This window comes from Euphorbia lathyris, chromosome 3, assembly GCF_963576675.1.
Source record: "Euphorbia lathyris chromosome 3, ddEupLath1.1, whole genome shotgun sequence".
NCBI classification, from domain to species: domain Eukaryota; kingdom Viridiplantae; phylum Streptophyta; class Magnoliopsida; order Malpighiales; family Euphorbiaceae; genus Euphorbia; species Euphorbia lathyris.
Window position 1 is genome coordinate 88,830,362 of NC_088912.1, and position 21,120 is coordinate 88,851,481.

Below are 21,120 nucleotides of genomic sequence, written 5' to 3' on the forward strand. Positions count from 1 at the left end.
AATTTTCTTGTGTTTGTGGCAGAATGCAAGTGTTTCCCTTTTCCAGAATGCACATTGTATCTGAAAAAAAAGGATATGCATAACTTATGCAGACATGCCTTTGGTAAGTTATGCATATCCTTTTTTTTTTTTGCAGATACAATGTGCATTCTGGAAAAGAGAAACACTTGCATTCTGCCACAAACACAAGAAAATTTGGGGAAAGCCAAACAACTATCGACCATGCAATTATCTAATGAGATGAGGAGAGACAAACTGGCGATCCTTGCGGCTTTTGAGGAAGAAAAGGATAAGGCTAAGAAAGTTGCTACTTTCCTTGAGGAGTTCACGGGCGTCATGCTACCGGAATTGCCAAAGAGACTTCCGCCAGAAAGGGAAGTCAAGTAGGGATGAGCATTGATTCCGTTATTAATCGAACCAAATTGTCGATTAATGGAATCGATGTTTGTGTAATTTTAAAAACATAATCGTAACAAATAACAAAATTTGACCAAACCAAAAAATTTCAGTTCGGTTCGTTTACCAACCAAATAGCCGAAATTTTCATATTTGTAATTTAAATGTTTAAAATATTATAAATTATGAAATTTGTGCTTGTTGATTTGAAATTTGTAATTTCAAAATCAATTAACCAAATATCTAACATATTACAAATTAATTTAATAATATTGAAAACTACATTTTTAGGCTTTCTTGTACAAATTGAAGTACGAAGAATATATAATATAAGTAAAGTTATATTTATATTATTTAAACATAAATTCGGTTTGATTTTCGATTAAATTGGAATAACCAATACCAAACAAGGAAAAATTGACAACTGAACCGAACTAAATTATCAAAATAACTCAACCAAATAAGAATTTCAGTTTGGTTATCGATTCGGCCATCGATTTTTAGACTTTTTGCTCGCTCCTAAAGTCGACCACAAGATTGAGCTATATTAGGATTCGCCACCTACGGTAGTGCTTTATCGGATGGAACCTCCGGAGCTTGAAAATGACAGAGGCAGATCAATGAGATGTTGCATGTGGGATAGATCCAACTTTCGAAGTCACCCTACGATGCACTAGTATAGTTTCAAAAGAACACACCAGATCGTTACGTTTATGCATTGATTATAGGACGCTCAATAAAATAACACTGAAGAACATCCTGATTCTTCTCATTATTGATTTTTTCAATCAAATCGAGGGAGCAAGATTGTTCACGAAGCTTGACCTACGTTCGATCTATTATCAAGTAAGGATTGTTGAAAAAGACATACCGAAGACAGCTTGTGTGACGAGGTACGACTCTTACAAATTCTTAGTAATGCCTTTGGGATTAAAAAATGCCCTTGCCACATTTTGTACGTTGATGAATCAAGTGCTTTGTCCGTTGTTGGACAAATTTTTCGTAGTTTATCTCGATGATATTGTGGTATATAGTGATACTTTGAAAGAGCACATGCAACACCTACGACTAGTTTTTTGAGAGCTGAGAAAACACGAGTTATATGTGAAGAAAGAAAAATGTGTCTTTGCTCAAACATAAGTATAGTTTTTAAGGCACATTGTTAGAAGTGGAAAAACTCGTATGGATAAGGAAAAAATATAGGTGATCATCGATTGGGAACCGCCTAAGAAGGTGACTGAGTTAAGATCTTTCCTAGGCCTCACAAATTACTACATGTGTTTCATAAAGGGCTATTCCTCCATGACATCCCCTTACAAGGATTTATTAAAGAAGAACCGAGCTTGGAGCTAGGACGAAAGGTGTTAAACCACCTTCGAGAATCTTAAAAAGGCGATGACCGAAGAACCAATCTTGGCACTTCCCGATCACACAAATGCATATGAAGTACACACTAATACCTCAAATTTTTTGATCGGGGAAGTGCTTATGCAGGAGGGGCACCCAATTGCATATGAAAGTTGGAATCTTAATGAGATATAACGTCGCTACATGATCCAAAGAGAAGGAAATGATCATCCTCGCCCATTGTTTGTGTTTATGGAGACATTTCCTATCGGGGACAAAGTTCATGTTGAAGATTGATAATGTAGCTGTCAGTTACATCCTCAACTAGAAAAAACGCACGCCAAAACAAGTCAGTTGACAACAAGTATTTTTGGCGGAGTTCGATATCATTATGGAGCATAAGCCCGACAATGCCAACCTCGTGATTGATGCCTTGAGTTTCAAGGGTGAGCTGGGCCCCATCATCCAAATAGATTTTGCGGCAACAATCAAGAAAGGCATCGAGCAAGATTTGCAAGCTAATAATTTGAGGGAATTAGCGAAAGAGGGCAAGACTCGCTGATTTTGTCTGGAAGACAAATTGCTAATCACCAAAGGAACGAGTATACATACCAAAATGGCAAAGGCTTAGAAGGCGATCGTTAAGGAATGCCATGATTCAAGATAGGAAGGACATTCGAGCATTCATCAGACAATAACACTCATCAAGAATAATTATTATTGGCCTCGGATACGGGACAGTGTGGTGCTATAAGTAAAGACTTGCTTGGTTTGCCAACAAGATAAGGTCGATCAAGACAAGTCTGTCGGACTCCTACGGCCTCCATTGATCCATGAGAAGCCTTGGGAAAGCATTTTTTTATTGACTTCATCACCTACCTACCAAAGTCCAAAAGTTGCAACAATATCATGGTGGCAGTGGACATGTTTACTAAGTATGAGGTATTTATTCCAGTATCGATGAAGTTCAACACGGAAGACACAATGAGCCTATTTTCCCCATACGCGGTATTGGAGCATCCCAAAAACTACAATGAACGATAGGGACACCCAATTTATGGAAGTTTTTTTATGGAGGTTGTCAAACTACTAGGGTCGAAACTCAATTTCTCCACAAGTTTCCACCCACAAATCGATGTGCAAACACAACAGGTGAACAACTTGTTGGATCTTTACTTGCATCATTATGTGAGTGCTAACCAACAAGATTGGCAAAGTTGCTCGACATTGCCCAATTCTCGTATAATTTATAGAAGATCGAGTCATCGGGGGCGAGCCTATTTGAGATTACCAACGGGAAGCAATCCACAATACCCCAAGACCTTGTTGCCGGCTGTCGAAGCCAAAACCTTATCTCATTCAAGTTTACCAAGGGATGGCACATGAAGACAAAGCTGGCGAAAGCATCCTTAACAAAGGCGGCCAAAATAATGAAAAAATGGGTCGATAAAAATAGGCCTATAACCTGGAGTTTGAGGAAGGAGACATGGTGATAGTTATCGTTAAGCTTCGGTAAGCTTAGTACGATGCTGCGAGGGCCCATTTCTGATAGAAAAATGCATTGGCAAGATGGTGTACCGAGTACAATTTCCATTGCATTTTGAATTACATATTTTGTTCTTGTTAACTATTTGAAGCCCTACAATGAGGACCCTAGCGAAAATGAGTCACAACGAGAGCCTGCGGCTATAACGATGCACATGGCCATGAGATCGAGGAGATTCTAGCACACCGATGTCAAGGCACGAGGGTTCATCCCGACTATAAGGATTATTTTGTAAAATGGAAGGGACTTCCAGATAGCAAGGCGAGATGGAAACGAGATGTTCCCTTGTGGGACATCATGCACAAGGTCGACAATCATCAACGATAAGCAATAGGGTTGTTGCTTGATTGAGTGGGGAGGATGTCATGCTTCGCCCTAATTCCCCCACATTAGGCCATTTTGGATAGCCAACGGGCTCACTGTAGCTGGACATCGCGGTCATGCTTGTTATTTGTAGTGTATACTTCGCCTATAGTGTGGCTTATACTGACTCTAGACCTAGGGTAGTAGACATTACTTTGTTCCATTGGACCTAGCTCCCCGAAGTACCTTATAGGCATCCAATGGCCATGAAAATTTAAGGGTAGTCTTGAAATAACAAAATAAGCCCTAGAAGAATCGATAAGGCACGAGAAAGTTCTAAAGGATTTAAGAATTGGCATGAAGGTTAGAATTGGCGCACTCGAACCAAAGTTTGGCGCGCTACGGGCCTGCACACTGCCAAAGCGTCCCAGAACGTCCTGGAAGCTTATAGAGATGCCCAAAAGTGTCCCAAAAGCTTGCTAGTCTGGCGTCCCAAATTTTTCTAGACATTAAAGTATATCTATTACTCCCTCCAGTTCATATTATTTGTCACTTTAGGTTTTCCATGTAAATTTTTTCCATTTTACCCTTATTAATGAGTTTAGCATTAATTATTTTTTTTGTCATTTTAAGTTTTTAATGTATGAAGAGTGGTATAATTTAATGAATATTATGGAAAATTGTGATTATTAATTAAGAGAGATGGATGATATTTTAGTACATCTATAAATTTAATGAAAATCAATATGACAAATAATATGAACTAGATGGAGTATATTAAATTCACTAGGTTAGTTGTAGGCCTATAAACAGAGGTTTTCGTCATTTGTAAAAATAGTAAGAAATCACTCAAAACACTTCTAAAAACATTTTATATAATTGTAAGGCATTCTTTTATAATTCAAAAGACTATTATGACATTCTTTCTTTAACCTTTGATTTGTTTATTTGGTAAGGCAATTAGCAATTTCTAAGTGACCACCAGCGATCAGAGGAGAAATTTTTTTTGGTAATATTGGAAGGCTAATGCCCTCAGAGGAGAAATTACTATCCGCATGTACTGCAATTGACTAGAAAATTGTGTCCATGAGAAATTGCATTGAAAGCTTGTTTCTGTTCATCGTTATTGTAAATTTACTTTTTAGGCTACAAATCATTTTATGACATGCACCATATAATTCATGAATTTTTCGTCTTTATTATTGATATAATTCATGAATATATGTACTCATATGAAGATCATTAATTTCTCAATTACCACAAGTGAGTTAAGATGCATTTTATAATTTACTAAAGCACTCCGTGTACTAATTCAGATCTCAGGTCTTCCATCTTAATTATGTACAATTTTCTTTATGTTTCCAACATTTTAGAGTTTTTCTTTTTAAAAAGTTTATTGCAAAATGATCAAATGGGAAAAGTGAATATAAAATATGAAAATTCAATCATGTTAAAACCTATATAGTGGGAGAGAAACTGTGTATTTTAATTACTTAAAGAATGTAGAATCAAATCGAAATAATCTTTTACACTTTGATAATAGAGTTAGGCTATGTTTACTTTGTTTTTGACAAAGTAAGCATTACTTTGTTTTTTCCACCATTAGATGGTGATGAATAATATCATCATATATAAATAAGTTTTTAAAGTATATTACCATTACTTATTTTTTAAAATTATTTATTTAAAAAATGCAGCTGACAAAACTAAACAAATGAATTATGAATTAATAGATTATCATCTTTTTTTTCTTTGGTGAACACAATAGATTATCATAGTCCAGTTGTACAAGTTAATATGTTATATATATTAACCACAAATATACTGTTATTATTAATATTCACAATGGACCGAACCAGTCTGGTCTTATTCACTCAGATGATGTCACTGTTGATGTGGAATTATCTATATGAAAGAACCAACTGTTGATGTGGAATTATCTATATTAAAAGAACCAACCGGTTCACAGTAGAATTTCTCTACATTCAGAGAGCCAAAAGAGGTAGACTTTCGCTTAGTTTCTGCTTGGAAAGTAGAAACATAAAAATCAGAGCTTCTACTTATATCCTCACTTTCTTCATAAAGTTTCCCGTTGACTCACAAAATTTTCCATTCACTTATTTTAATAAGCAAACAAACATCGAATATCAGAAAATATTTTCCAACATAATATTTTCGAGCAAACAAACGAACCATAATAGAACTTTTTTTCAAACATAATTATGAATATGTCCTTTTTCCTGAATTCGAAAGTCCAGAGCCACAACAAAACCACCTATCTTTTCGTACTATCATCGAAGTGAGTGGTCCATCTAATTGGCAAATTTCCTGGTTTTATGGACTGAATACAAAATGATGCAATATTGCCACTATGGTAGAGGCATTAGTTCACCAATATATTTTCCAAATTAATGCCTAAAAATTACGGACGAAATTTTTAAAAAAGAGCAAAATTAAACTAGAGTATCCACTATGAGAGCATATTGAACTCTTTCTGTACGATGAAAATAAAAAATTTAGTCTTCTTCAAAAACCTTAGCGCAAAATTGACCTTTATCCCGCTAATTTATAGACATCAAACTAAAAATCTAGTTAGCCAACTTTGAAGATCTAATTCGTCTATTTATTGTAAACTAAGGCACTCTAATCTGGAAAACACATTTAAAGAATATTTACATGGTGTTAAAATCTGGCTTACAAACCTAAAGTTGTTGGAGGAATTGTGGAGCTCCAAATGTGTTAGCTATATAGGTTATAGCTGTGTTTTACCCTTTTGTGTTTGTGCTCCCTCTATCATAGCCTTTTTTAACTCTGGAGGTGCACAATTTGAACAAAATGCCGCAGCCCTTACATGGCCTGAGATTTACATTTTTGCTTCTCGAATCGTTATCTCCTTTTTATTCATTTGTGTAAGTAATCCACATCCTTCGGATGAGGATTACAAAGAGAATAATTGCTCTGAATAAATAGTATGTGGTCAGAAACTTCTCAAGTAAACAACTTATCATTTTAGAAAAGTGTCTCCCCATGTGTTACCCACTGCGCAAACCGCTCTGAAAATCCGCACATCAGGTCATCAGAAGAAAGGTCAGCCCCAGTTTGACTTCTTCCCTGGAGAAAAAGGGATTGTAGAGTTTATGTTTCAACAAACTAATGCAAGAAACCAAGAGCAAAAGGATGGATGCACAGCAGGCGAGTTACATGAAAAAGAAAATAAATAGATGCAATTGGCTAGCACAAAGATGTTGCATCAATAGAAAAATTTCACAGCACTAAAACAGAAGATACGGACCTTCAAGCTAGATCCAGATTCGCTAGCAGATGTTTCACTTTTCAGCTCATTCGCAAGATATTCGGATGATAGGCCAGCAATTGATCTGCAAATGTAAAACCATCAATGTATGCAAATGTAAAACTGTCGATGTAGACTAAGTATTGGTTTTAGCCAACTGGAGTAGAACTAAACCATATAATTTACCTATCAAATGGGTCTTCTTCACAAGAATTCCCTGATGAAGAAAGCCAATCTAAATCAAGAAAATTTGAGCAGCTACATGCAACACCATGTTCATCATAACAGATATGATTACTTTCAGAGTATTCCTGCTCCTCGATGTCTTTGAAAAGCTCTCTCTTAGGCATTGAGGGAGTATATCTGAAATGACATCAACAATTAATGAGTTGGAATACACAAGGTAGAATCAAATTTTACCACGCTCCTGTAACAAGGCATACAAAAACCAAAAAATTATATTTGAGCATTCAAATAACAGCTACATAATTAATAGCAGCAGAATACTTTTATACCACAGGCTTTACCATGGTTATCATCTATTAGCAAGATTCGTAATGATGTCATAAGTACAGGCAAGTGATTCAAGGATACCTAGAATAGGACATATCACTTTCACAGGTTGAAATCTCTGGAGTAGACTCTGAAAGAACCTTGTTAGCTACTTGATCTTTTTCTGCAAAAGGATTATTATGGCGAAAACCCGTATCTGCTGCAAGTGACTCACTTTCACTAGCAAGATTGCCTTCTGATAGTGATCTTTTGACAAATGACCTACAAACAATGGGGATCTAACATTAAAAGTCTATCTGCACAGGGAAAATCTATGTTTAAGAGATTATTAGTATGATCATCCATTCATCATTATCACATATGATATCACCTTGATCTAGCGTAGGTTATATTTTATCAGACAGGTCTGAATTTGACAACACATGCACAAAAAGATCAAATCTTAACTGCATGATGGAGTTCAACACCATAATGATATCTTATAGGGCACAGAGAAGCATATTTTCCGTACCTGAGGTCCACCACCCAATTAAGCAAATTTTCGAACAAAACAGACTTTTCTTTTGGCAAGACTGTCATCCATTAGAGATAAATAATTGAGCATCATTTTACCATCTCCACTACGCTAAGCTTTTTGTATTTTCATGATGATAGGAATATGCGCACGTTAATATATCGTGAATTTCTTACTATCATGCAACCAAATCGCAACTTTGAACAAAGCACTGTTCAGTATTATACAATAAATAGATTGGCAGTAGTGAGGCAAATAATACCGAGTATCCCCGTCAACTAAAAAAGGGCCACACCCTTTAACATTGTGATGCTGATCTGAATCCAGTTCCCATAATGCTGGCTTTCCCTGGTGTGGCTGGAAGTGACCCAAAAACCTGATAAAAAGTAAAAAACCAGATGTCACCAGTGCCTACCATCAAGGGAATACAATTAAAGGCTCCTGAACTTCTACTCTAGAATTACTCCCACTTTTGAGAATCAGCTTTTTAACTTACACATTAATGGCAGCTTGTTTCTCAGCATCCATGTAAGCGTTGCTGTAGTAACGCTGAAGAGTTCTAAAAAACTCTTGGGACTGAGTTGCAGCTTTCCACTGACCTCTCCTCTGAGAAAATATCTGTGAAGCATTGTTACAAACAAGCAAAAAATAAGCGACAGGAAGTTCTTGCCAAGAGAAATAGAAAAGCTAAAAAGAACAGGAAAATGTGATCCATTAAACCAGAGGTGAATTCATACTGGAATCTTTGCGTTTTAGCGGCTCCTAAATGCCTAGACAAGCATAACTAGGCAGGTGAATTTATTTGTTGAACATAGACCAATGGTTTATATTCCAAATCTACAATCATCCCAAGGATATAGACAAATCAACTATTTTGAGAAAAGAAGTAGGAAAAATAAGATCAGTTTGCCAGTTAGCCTTAAGAACAATGAAATGTTAGTATTAACAAGCTAAAAAGCATCCTCAATCCCCTGATTTTTCAATTTGACACATTAAGCCCTCGATCAAATTATAACCGCACACATTAACCCCGTGGTTAAAATAAATTTAGATGACAATGTAAAACTCAGCTAAAAGATAGTTATTCATTCCATCTGCAATTGAAATTGCATTTTTTAACATTAGAAAGCAGCTTTTTAAATTTCTGAGGTGCTATAGAAAAACTGTAGAGACATAATTTTGAATTGTAAGAAATGCAATTTCAAACACATGAAATGAATACCACTCTTTTAATTGAGTTTGATGTGCACAACTAACTTTTTTGGTAATCAGGGACTTAATATATGTAATTATAATTGATCGAGAGCTCAATGTGTCAAATTGAAAGATCAAGGACTTAATCAACAAAAATCGAAAAGGTGGGCCTAAAGATGCTTTTTTTTCCTATCAATAATATATGTGATCAGCTTCTTCTACAACATAATTTGACCTTTATTTCTTCTTATTTCCCCTCCTGTTTCCAATTTTTACTTCTTTTACCATACTGGTATTGGATATGGCGCTAATTTAGTAACTAAACCATAGGATGACAACAAGTATTTGCCTTGCCTTGTATAATAAATTTACACCGAATGGCATCTATGTAATAACGTAAGCTTGTGAATATATCTTAGCTATGTACATAAATTGATCTTTTGCATCAATTTAGAATTTATTAATTAATTCTCTAGCATAATTCCTTCACTTTAGTTAGAAATTCTACTTTCTTTTTTTAATTTTCACTAATGCCCAACTCTTGTTCAGGAGTTCCAGATCCCGACCATAAGAATTCATTTACAGTTATCAAACAAAAAAAATAAGATGACGGCTATCCCTCAGGAAAAGGAATTGGAGGGAAACAAACTCTACTTAATATTTGCATTTTATCCTAACTAGAAATTAGGAATTCCACTTTGCTCTCAAAAGGTATTACCTTATTGTGTGCCGCAGATCCACCATACTGCAGTGCAAGCGTGTCACCCATTGTCTCATAAATCTGCATTAAATCCTCCGCCAGTGGATTATCTAGATCAATAAGTGGGGATTCTATAAATCCAAGTGCATGCAATTGGCGGCCAAGAGCCACCAAACCATATGCATATTGGGCAACATTTGTGCGATCTAAACAGTCTATGCAATTAGTCCTTAGAACCCCTTTTTGAAACATTGGGGCCTTAATACTCTGATTTAAATTACTTTCAGAACCAACATTGTCAATTCCCAAATCCAAACTCATTGCCAAGTCATTTTCATTGGAAGAAATTTCGAGAGAGCACTCATCATCGTCATTCCTGGAAAGCATTTGCATTGCCAACAGCATAAGAAGTTAGCAGGAACTAAGCGTAGAAAAGAAAAGAAAATGAAAGTATGGGAAGTAGGCAAAAATGGAGAAGTTGCTAATAGAATATAATTTCCTAATAGCAACTCCTTCCAAGAACTTTATTCTCCTTAAGTCTCTTTTCTCCCTCTTCCAAAGCTTTATAAGATTTGCATTTCACACGTTACTCAAGCACTAGTTATGAAAACTATATCATATGAGAGCAGGACAATGAATGCTTCAAACCATTCTTAAACTTGGGACGGAAAGGCAAAAATTGGTATGAAAGAGTTGGAAGCCAAAGTATTCACTTACTCAGAGTAGGAAGAATTGTATAATCCTATGGGCCTTAAGCCTGGATTAACTTGGCAATAGAAGATGCCAGTTAACTTCACTGCATATTCCGCCACTTTCCCGAGAAGCAACAACACATTAGAAGCTCTGTTGAAAAAAGAAAGAAAATGCCATTTACATTAACAATACTAAAGATAATGTGGGAATAAAATTTATGGGACTAAGGCAAGCTAAGTACTTTCTAGATTGTCTATGTAAATCCCAGTGGAGGAACCTTAGGCGATTCTCATCAGATAAGCCTTTGTTTATATGTCTGATAGCATGAGCAAACTCAGCACGGAGTATAATTTCACGAGGCTTCTTTTCATGAGTCTGTCAACCATCAACATAATTACCGTAAGATGATGACAACAACAAAGAAACCATACATCCAAATTCATCAGCCCGAACATAGAGAAAACTGGACTTGTACATACATAATAATTTATTTCTTCAAGATGCAGAAGCGTACCTTTATTAAATTTAGAATAATTATCGGATTTCCATATCTCTTGACAAGATTTTCAAAATGAAGTTTTGTGGCCTCGTAGTTTTGGTCCTTCCTTGATACTGTAAACCAGAACAAGAAATAAGCATATAATTATGAGAGGTTGCCATCAAAATACTACAGATTAATGTGCTGAAACCATACACATTATGTCAGGTTTAATATTTAATCTTGAAGTTTCTTGGGACCAGAAGAGTGGGATTGAACCCCGATGCTGCACGACAGAACTAATTTGCACCGGATATTCATCAGGAACATCTTCAAACACAATCTGTTCTGTCTCAACATCATTAGCTACCCTGCCCTTCTCATTCACACCCCGTCGCAAATATCTATACAAGATAAAAGCAGAAAAAATAAAATTCAACTTAATATCAGCAGCACCATATGACGGAGAACAGACAGTTTACATACATTTGGTGCTTATAAAATTCAGAAGCACAATATAAAAGCTGAGATTATTTAAGCAATTAAGAACCAAGTTGTTCAAAATTAGAAGCCTCAGTACCTTGTGCCAGCATAATGCCGTGAACGTCTGGCAATGAGGGTCAACTTAAAGTCCCTATCAGATACTGAAAGTTTGACCTGGATAGCAGCACAAATAAAACAAAAGAAAATAAAAAGTTGCACGCGTTTTACACAACAATTTGCGTACATTTTAATTTCCCAATAATTGTGAATGCAATATAAATTCTGATCTGCTGAAGTTTACTGGCTTCAATTACAAAAGGCAATATTGTTCTTCATTTGATCCTTGCTATATTAGCTCCATCAGCATTCAACTCGAAGTCAGATATAAGTTACCTCAATAACTTCAAAGAGCTAAACATACAACTACAACCATCACAAAGTAGCAAGGATCTAATGAACATATAACAAATATTGAAGATTGGAATCCTATTCAAGTTAACACTGAATATATGAACATACAACTGTTTTTTAATGTATCTAAGATAGCTCAGCTAATATAAAAAGCTGTCATAAAAACTGAACCTGTTTAAAGAAGCCATATACTAATGCCACTGTCCATACAGTATTCTTGAGGTTATTCCGGATTCCTTGTGTCAAAAATTCATTCCACACAAACATTGTTTCATAATGAAGTTGCCCTGTCCCGTTGTTTTTCAAATTCTTTTGAAGACAATGCATAACATGGTACGAATAGCTGAAAAAGAAGTCCCTGGTAAGATCCACTGTGCACAGGAGCTTCTTGTATCTACACCATCATAATCAACAAAAGAAACTGCAAGGTTAGTGCATTTCTAATAGTGTTATCACGGGCCATAAATTTAAAATAAGTGCCTGCATAATATATTTAAATCGGGAAGCTAAAAGGAAGAAATAAGAAACGAAAGAGTGAAAAAAAAGGAAGTGACTTCTCCCCCACAAACCCTGGTGATACCTGGTCTCATTCAACATGTTATACTAACATCATCACAACGGCAATGAAGTTTGCCCCTGTACATATGAAGGAAATGAACTGGAAATAGCCACGACACAACATTATGAAGTACAAATGATGCAGCAGTAACATATACTATTATATAACTAGGAAGTAGATGCTCTACTAGTCAATACCAAAAAAAGAGAAAAAGAAAAACACAACTGAAAAAGAAAAAAGAAATAGCACCAGAACAGATCATCAATTAACACTGTGGGGTGTATTGACGAAAACAGTACAGGGATTACCTCCACAGTGTTGAACTTTTCTACTTCTAATAAGGATACCCAACTCAAGTTATTAATCCAAAAAAACAATTGAAAAAAGAAAAGTAGAATCATGAAAAATCCTCTTCTAATTACAAATGAACGTAGAGCGACCACCATATTTAATCTCATGGGTCTCTTTTGAAGTACCAAGTACATATTACATTTACATGCAGAATGAACAAAAGACCTGTTCTCGTCCTTAGAATTAGTCATATTGGACAGCACAGAAGAATGTGGAACCGGAATCATCGAACTCTTGCTAATGGCATATACTGTATGGCCACAAATTGCTCCAAGTTTCCTTCGTTTTGTTATCAGCAGCATGTAATAGGGTCCCAAGAATTTAACAAAACCTAGTTTCGAAGAAAATAAGGAACAAGTCAATGAGTTTTCTGGTGAAGTGGATGTAAAATCTTACAAAGAGGATCTTGTAAATGAAATACATACCAACTATTCCATAGCAAGTCGTCATAAATTTAAGTCCGCCTGTTGACTTGTTCCCCTCATGGATTCGCTTTAGCAGATCACAGCATTCACTTTCTGTGTATGTTGTATTATCTTCAAGAATATTTAATTCAGATGGCTCCAACCGATCAATCTTTAAAACCCTCCAAAAGGTTCTATTCTTGTCTCTTCCAATCATATAGAAATTCTGTTGCACATAAAATGAAAAATGAAAATGGATCAAAAACAGCACACAACACAAAAAGGTACTTTGCGGTTCTTTCTCTTTATTATTATTCTTGATGCAACTTGTCTCTCTTAAATCAAATACAGGGAAAATGAAACTATGAAAGAATTAAAAAGTCCCCCCACGCAGAAGTGTAGCCAATAGACAAAATTGAATCACATGTTATAAATCCAGAAAGACTGCATACTAAAAGGAAGGAAGCAACTAGTTTCCTGGTTCATTGGCAGGAAGATACAATTCCTGCAGACATTGTGGTCAAATTGTAAAGGGCACCTCAGTTTGTGAGAGTGATGGAAACTTTCAGGGGTCATAAATTGCAACAACCAAATATGAGGGCAAAGAAATATAGTGACTACAAATTACATATAGATAAACATTACGAAAATATTGGAGAACTTAATTTGGAAACAACTATGTCACCACATTCTACTAAACCTTCAATTGAAATTGGAAATCAAATGACCTCCATTTTTAATATCAGATAGGCTTGAGAAATAAAAAAACTATGGTTGAATACTTTGTTCAATTTAGACTCATAACCGAGTCATATTCAATAATTTGCATCTCAGAATGCCAAAAATCTTAAAACACTCGACTGCTCAATAACAAAGCAAGATAAACAGGAAAGGGGTCCTATGAAAATATCATGAACATTTTACTGATTGAAAACAAAAAAATATTGGCAGAAGCCATATGAAAATTGAGATTAATAAACCAGTAATAATTGCAAAAAATGCAGGTAAAATTTGTTAGCGATTGTTCAACTGCAATTTAGCTGAAAAAATCACAAAAAAAAAAAAAAAACAGAAATGAACATTTGAATCCCAAATCTTGAAAGATAAGGAGAATCGCTTCTTACAATCATGATTCATGAATAAGAAATCACCAAAAACCTAGACGGAATTGAATAATTCAAACTAGTGCAAATCCAAGAGCACCTAAAATTAATTCACATGTACTTCATTTAGTAAAGGAATAGGGAAAGCAAAGAATCAAGAGCAGAACTCAATATCCATTAACGCACTCTTTATTAATTATACTGCACACAGAAAATCAGCAATCGGATAGTGCTGCTTCTGGAAGCAAAAATTTCAATTAGATCCTTATCAACACAAACCAAGGAAAAATTTCCATGTGCACCTCATCTAAGCCACAATCAATGTAGCCAATGAAAATTCTATCTCATTATCAAAACAAAACAATGAATCTATCACCACGACCAAACAAACATGAACAAAATACGAAAACCATGAGCGTACCAGCGGAAAAAGATAATTCAAACGAGTTAGTGAAAGGCAGTAAGGAACGATCCAAACTGAAGGAGATAAAATATGAGAAAGAAAAGTATATAGTACAATACCGCGCGAGTCTCATAGAGTCGGAACTTCTGCAAGTAGGAAGAATTCGGGGCAGGCTTTACAGCGTCAAAATTAGTTACCATATCCATGCGGGATCTATCTTTCTTCCCCGAGCAGAGCAATCCTCAGCCCGGGTCAACTCTCACTGAAACAAAACCTCTATTTCTCAAATCTAAACACGTACACACTATAAAACAGACATAATTTTCTGTATATTTCTGTAGCAGAGTTCATATTCAAGTACATAAAAAAATCAACCAACTCGCAGACAATAACAGTACAAATTAACTAAAAACCTCAAATATGGAAAAAGAAAAAAACACAGAGCAGCTCAGGGCTGTGATCTTGGAGGAGGAAGTAGAGGTTCGTCGAGGGACAAGCAAACCGGAAAACGGAGCGTATTGGAGCACGGAGAGAGAGGTAGAGAGGAGAGAGGATGAAAGAAACAGAGACCACACAGAGAGAAAAGAGAAAAAGCTGTAGCAAAGGAGAGAGAAACTCAGCTGATTTATTTTATACAGTATAATTTTGAATTACGAACGGAAATAATAATGGGAATATGTGATTTGTCTTTGGAATAATACGCGAAAAAGTCGCCCAGACTATTTTGTTAAATATTTTTTTTTCTTTGTTTAAATTACACACGTAGCCGTAACTTTTTTTTTTCTTTTTTTTACACACGCCGTAATTTTCTTCTTTTGTTCTGTGAAATGAAAACGTTAATAACGACCTGCGCTTGTCAGTCGTGACGCGCTGAGTTTCAAAGTTGACAAAGTTCTAGCTTGTGTTAAATTAAACATTACTTCAAAATAAAAATATTTTATAATAGATATTTTCACTGAAATAATTTTTATAATAGGTCTTTTTACTGATTTTTTTTATCTCTAATATTTTGCAGTATTAGAGATCAAAAAAAAATTCTCAATGTTAAATAAATTTATTTCAGTGAAAATATCTATGATTTACACCAAAAATTATTATTAGAAATTAAAAATTTATGCAGCAAAAGAGAAAAATAAGTAAGTAATACTAACAATAACTCATGAAAAAAGAGAAAAATAAGTAAATAATACTACCAATAACTCATGAAAAAATTATATGTTTTTTTATAATAAGCTTTAATATTTCCATATTTCCATTTGCTTACACATGACAACATTCAATTTAATTTGAAAATATTTAACAAAAAAATTCCTACTACAAATAAAAGTGGAATTAAGTTCTTTAATTCAAATTGTATTTGATAGAATAAACAATTTATAAATTATTTTGATTATCATGAGAAAAACAATAAATTGTTAAATTAAAAATATGTTATTAACTTCATCCGTATCATGAAATTTGTCATAAATTCTATTATAATGAAATTACCAAATGCTTTTTTATGTTTAAAATGGAATATATTAATAGATATTATTTTATTATTACATTTTCTTGGATTTGATTTGGTGGATATTCTGTTAATTTATCATAAATTCTGTTATAATAAAAATAACAACGTTTTATTATATTTTCTATCAATAGATATTAATTTGTTACTATCTTTTTTCGGATTCAGGAGTTGGTGATATTAATTTGTTACTATCTTTTCTCGGATTTGGGAGTTGGTGGACACTTGTGATTATGTAATTCCATCTCGTAATATAATTACATTTTTTTATATAAAGCATAAGTACTTACTAAGAAAATAACTTGAAAAGAAATAAAGTATTTTTTTGAAGAGAAATAAAGTATTAATTTAATTTTTTTAAGAAAATGCATATCAATTTAATTTAATAAATTTAATTTAATATATGTGTAATTGGGTTGTGGTGAATATTTTAATTCCTACAAAGAGAAAGGTTCCCAAATGCAATAATTTGCCACTAATATATTAATTTATATATTGAATTGGAAAGCAACACTTATATATAATTAAATTCATTCATGTCATAGTGAATAAGGATATGCTTTTATGCCTTCTTTTGCACAACTAGCTTATAAGCATAAAATATTAGTATCATATATTCCGTGTTCAACTACAATATCATATATTCCATTTCAACTATTTGGGTTAACAATTATTTTTCTATCAAAATAATAATAAATCTTTTATTCAAAGGTTATACGTTAAGCATAGAATTGAATACATTTTACCCATTCAAATTGTAATTTTAATGCACGTCTCTTTTTTAATAGATGGCCAAATTTCATGAAAATAAATATTAAAAAATATGTATAAAAATTATATAGGTTGTATTATTTTATTTTTTTTAAGAAAGGTGTACAGCGCTTCAAATTGTTACTTTTATTCTTTGCCAAAAAAAATAGTGTTATTTTTATTTGTTTGTCTAGATGTTAGATTCAATTCAAAATTTGGACAAATAGTTTCCAAAAAAATCAATTAGTGCTTCATTATTAAATTATTACCAGTATATTACTTGCCCTATATTTATTTATTTTGAAAAAAATTCTTGCCTTATTTAACCATGAATTATTAAGAGGCCTTAATTTTCAACTATATATGTACTATATTCCAGAGCTTTATAACATCTAATTCCCACGTGATACATTAATATAATAGTATTTGTGTAACATCCAAAAACTTGATTTTCTTTTCCATAAAAAAAAAAAATCTAGGTGAAAAAAAATACTCTTAACATCTAAAATTTGCAATTTTACCAAAGCTTTATAACATCTAATTCCGACGTGATACATTAATGTAATAGTATTTTACTCCTAAAATACAGATTTTTTTTTCCTTATTTTGCACCAAGTACATTTCAATTCATTCTAAAAAACCGATCTCATGTTTTTTTTATAATTTAATAATAAAGTTGAAGATTAATATTTATAAATTCGGTGATTTTTTTTGTCCAATTTGTACAAAAAAAAATAATATTTTTTTTTCACATTCTAACATATGTTTGTGATTTGTTACTGGTAAAATGACGCACGTGCGAAGTGTAGATGACGAGATTTATGACCGACAAGATAGTTTGATGAATTATTTTTCAAATTAACACAATTTATCAATGTTAGGGGTAAAATTGCTCTTCGCTTCTAACGTTAGGAGTAAAATTGCACAATTTTAGACGTTAAAAGTAAAATTGCTCTTGACCCAAAACGTTGGGAGTATTTTTACACCTTAACGCAAATCTAAAACAAATGCCTCTTCGTTCTATGTTTGTTTTTTGGGAAAATTATAAAACTAGGTCAAATGGGAGGTCCATTTACATATTTAACCCATTTACTCAACCTACTACATATCTAGACTGATTTTGTGTGACTTTCCCATAATACCCCTAACCTTCCCACTTCCCACAACGCGAACAGCTGCTTCCCCTCATCTCCTTGGTTACGCAAAAAGTTGACTCCTCCATAATGATTTCAAGACTTTTGATCTTCCTATCTTCCTTTAAATTACACGAAATCTGCATCATTTCGCCAAATCACAATGAATTTCTCTTTTTCCTCTCTTCATCTCTTAATTCTGCAACTTCCTAATCCTAGAAAACGAAGTCATGGTTCTTCATCTTCCTGTTCCTGCTCTTTACTTGGTTTCTTTCTTCTTGTTACCATCAAAGAAATGGTTATTCTACGTTATTTCCTTCATTTTTCCCAGTTTATCATATTGTTATTGTCGCTTTTAAGGGTGAAAGGCGCGAAAAATGTAAGTACCTGTTGTTTTTTCTGCGTTTTTTCATGAATACACTTCGCGTAGTCGATGATTTCGTGAAGATTTGCGAAGAGAAAGAGCCTGAAACGTGACGATCTACTTCGTGAATTGATGATTTCGTGAAGATCTGCGAAGAGAAAGAGCTTGAAACGTGTGGATCTACTTCGCCAATCGATTAGTTCGCGAAGTCTGCGAGTAGAAAAGTTCATGATTTAACTCACCGACTTCGCGAAAGCATCGATATGCGACGTAGATCGTCACGTTTCAGACCTCCCATACCTCGCGAAAACATCGATTAGCGAAGTAAAATCACCTCTTTCCCTGCACATTTACATTCGCATGCTTCGCTAATCCTCATTTCGTGAAGCCAAAATCGTTTTTGTCCCTGCCTAACACGATTAATTTTTTCTGAAGGTGGTTGATTAGATAACATCCCTTTCTAGAAGGCGGCGTCCTCGGATGCAGGGGAGATAACTTTCCTTCCTGTACATGGAGAAATTTCCCTCAAGATTGGCACATTCACTCCTAAAATGGTTGGTTAGGAGAGATTGTGCCAATAATTCGGTACCAATTTTGAAGCGGATGAGTAATCTTGGTGTGCACCATGTGACACATCCATCCCAAAAGGTTTGGACTTCCATTTCTCATCCCAAAAGGTCTGGACTTCTCTATAGGAAGTCCAAAACTTTTGGGATGAGAAATAGAAGTCAAGATCTTTTGGGATGGATGTGTCTCACGGTGCACACCAACCTTACTCATCCGCTCAAAACTGGTACCGGATTATTGGCACAATCTCTCCTAACCAACCATTTTAGGAGTGAATGTGCTTTGTTAGGAGTTTATTGTGGCAATCTTGTTATAAATTTTGATGTTGTTGTGATTTTAATGTTGTTATTGTGGCAATCTTGTTGTAAATTTTGATAATGTTATGATTTTAATGTTAGAATCCGTTGTTGTTTGCCATTTTTTTTTGTTATATACCACTTCATGAATTAGCTTCAAAACATATCCAGGCTTCACATATGTGAATTAAATTCATCAAGTAAACCAAACTTTAGCTTCGCATATGCTAATGAAATTCATCAAGTAAACCAAACATTAGTTTCGCAAGCTTCGCAGGCTTCGCATGTGCTAATTAAATTCATCAAGTAAACCCAAACATTAGCTTCGCAGGCTTCGTATAATATGGAATCTGCGAAGTCAGACGGAAGGGGGCGAGACGAGCGTAAATATTGAGGGTATTATGAGGAAGTCACACAAAATCAGTCTAGATATGTAGTAGGTTGAGTAAATGGGTTAAATATATAAATGAGCCTCCCATTTGACCTAGTTTTGTAATTTACCCTTGTTTTTTTTTTGGTAAAAAGCATTATTAGACCTTTAATCTTCATTTTTTAGTTCATTAAGCCTTTAATTTTTTATTTGGATACATTAAGTCCTTGATGATAAAAAAAAAAAGTAATTTTAAATATAACATTCGATTAACAGACTATTATTCATTGTACCTGCATTCGAAATTTGTATTTTTTTCACTATCTAAAAGCAGTTTTGGATGTGTAATGTGATTATAAAAAAACTATAAAAACCTTAATTCAAATTGTAAAAAAAAATTCAAATACATATAAAGATAAAGTTAATAACGATTTTTAACAGAATTTCATATTCACAACTTACTAATTTGATTATTAAGGACTTAATGAGACCAGAAAATAAATAATCAGGGATCTAATGTATCTAAATAAAAGACCAATGGCTAAATAAATAAAAGATGAAAAATCAGGGGCATTTTATTTCTCTGTTTTATAAAAAAGACAAACAAAAAAAATAAGAATAATTTCTGAAAAGTATTTTCCCCATGGTATATATTTTATTATCTTTCTATTTCATATATTTTATAATGTTAGTCTTGTAATTTTTTTATTTTTATTTTTATTTTGGTACACAAATTAAGGCGTTGAACCTCTGCTTGATAGGTTTGAGGTTCGATTCCCCACTCCGTCAAAATTTAACCCTCATTAGTAGGTGATCTGTAAATTCTACTGTAAACCCTCATCGAGGTCCGTGGTTTACCCTGGCCTTGAAAGTGGATAGACCTACCCTTACCTAAACTTTTTCTTACCAAAAATAATTCAAAAATAATTTAGAGCTAAATAGTGTTTGCTTGAATTAAAACATTCTAAAATTACTTTCCATTCTTAAAAGGAGAAGCTATTTTCCTTTGTTTTTTTAGAATATTTCTTTGTTGGTGAGGCTATAATAGTCGTTATATATTTTATTTCTAACCTCAAAAAGATAGGTAATGAACTCGGATCTATCAATTAACAAACAACATATTTAGAGTTACATATTGTAGCGCAAATCTATTGAATAACAGCAGAAGAAACGAATCTTGGCTCCCTGTCACTGATCTAGATGAAGGCTACATCAAAGGAGCAATCATCGTTGTTCCACGAACTAAGAACACACACCGAGACAGAGAGGGGGCGGCAACTTCAGGGTGCAGGAAGAGGATAATTACCTTTGCAGTATTCTAATCTTTGTATCTGTGTATTAGGGTCTTGGGTTTAGCCTTCATATCTATTTATTTATAGCTAGTGACACGGATCGAAATCAAAGTGAGGATTTTAATCTTCAATCCACATGCTTCTTCTCAAG

The 21,120-nt window shown here is 34.0% G+C and overlaps 1 protein-coding gene across 1 annotated transcript; it reads right to left on the reverse strand.

Moving 5' to 3' along the window:
* Nucleotides 1-5,295: 5,295 nt before the first annotated feature.
* Nucleotides 5,296-15,340, reverse strand: LOC136223126 (phosphoinositide phosphatase SAC2-like). Its single transcript, XM_066010950.1, has 16 exons — nucleotides 14,810-15,340; nucleotides 13,206-13,410; nucleotides 12,946-13,111; nucleotides 12,042-12,264; nucleotides 11,557-11,633; nucleotides 11,193-11,380; nucleotides 11,013-11,110; nucleotides 10,740-10,873; nucleotides 10,523-10,648; nucleotides 9,824-10,181; nucleotides 8,408-8,529; nucleotides 8,174-8,287; nucleotides 7,479-7,658; nucleotides 7,071-7,247; nucleotides 6,885-6,969; nucleotides 5,296-6,703 (listed from the first exon to the last, which is right to left on the reverse strand). The coding sequence occupies exons 1-16, from the start codon at nucleotides 14,894-14,896 to the stop codon at nucleotides 6,602-6,604; spliced, it is 2,442 nt and encodes an 813-aa protein (XP_065867022.1). The 5' UTR covers nucleotides 14,897-15,340; the 3' UTR covers nucleotides 5,296-6,601.
* Nucleotides 15,341-21,120: the final 5,780 nt, after the last annotated feature.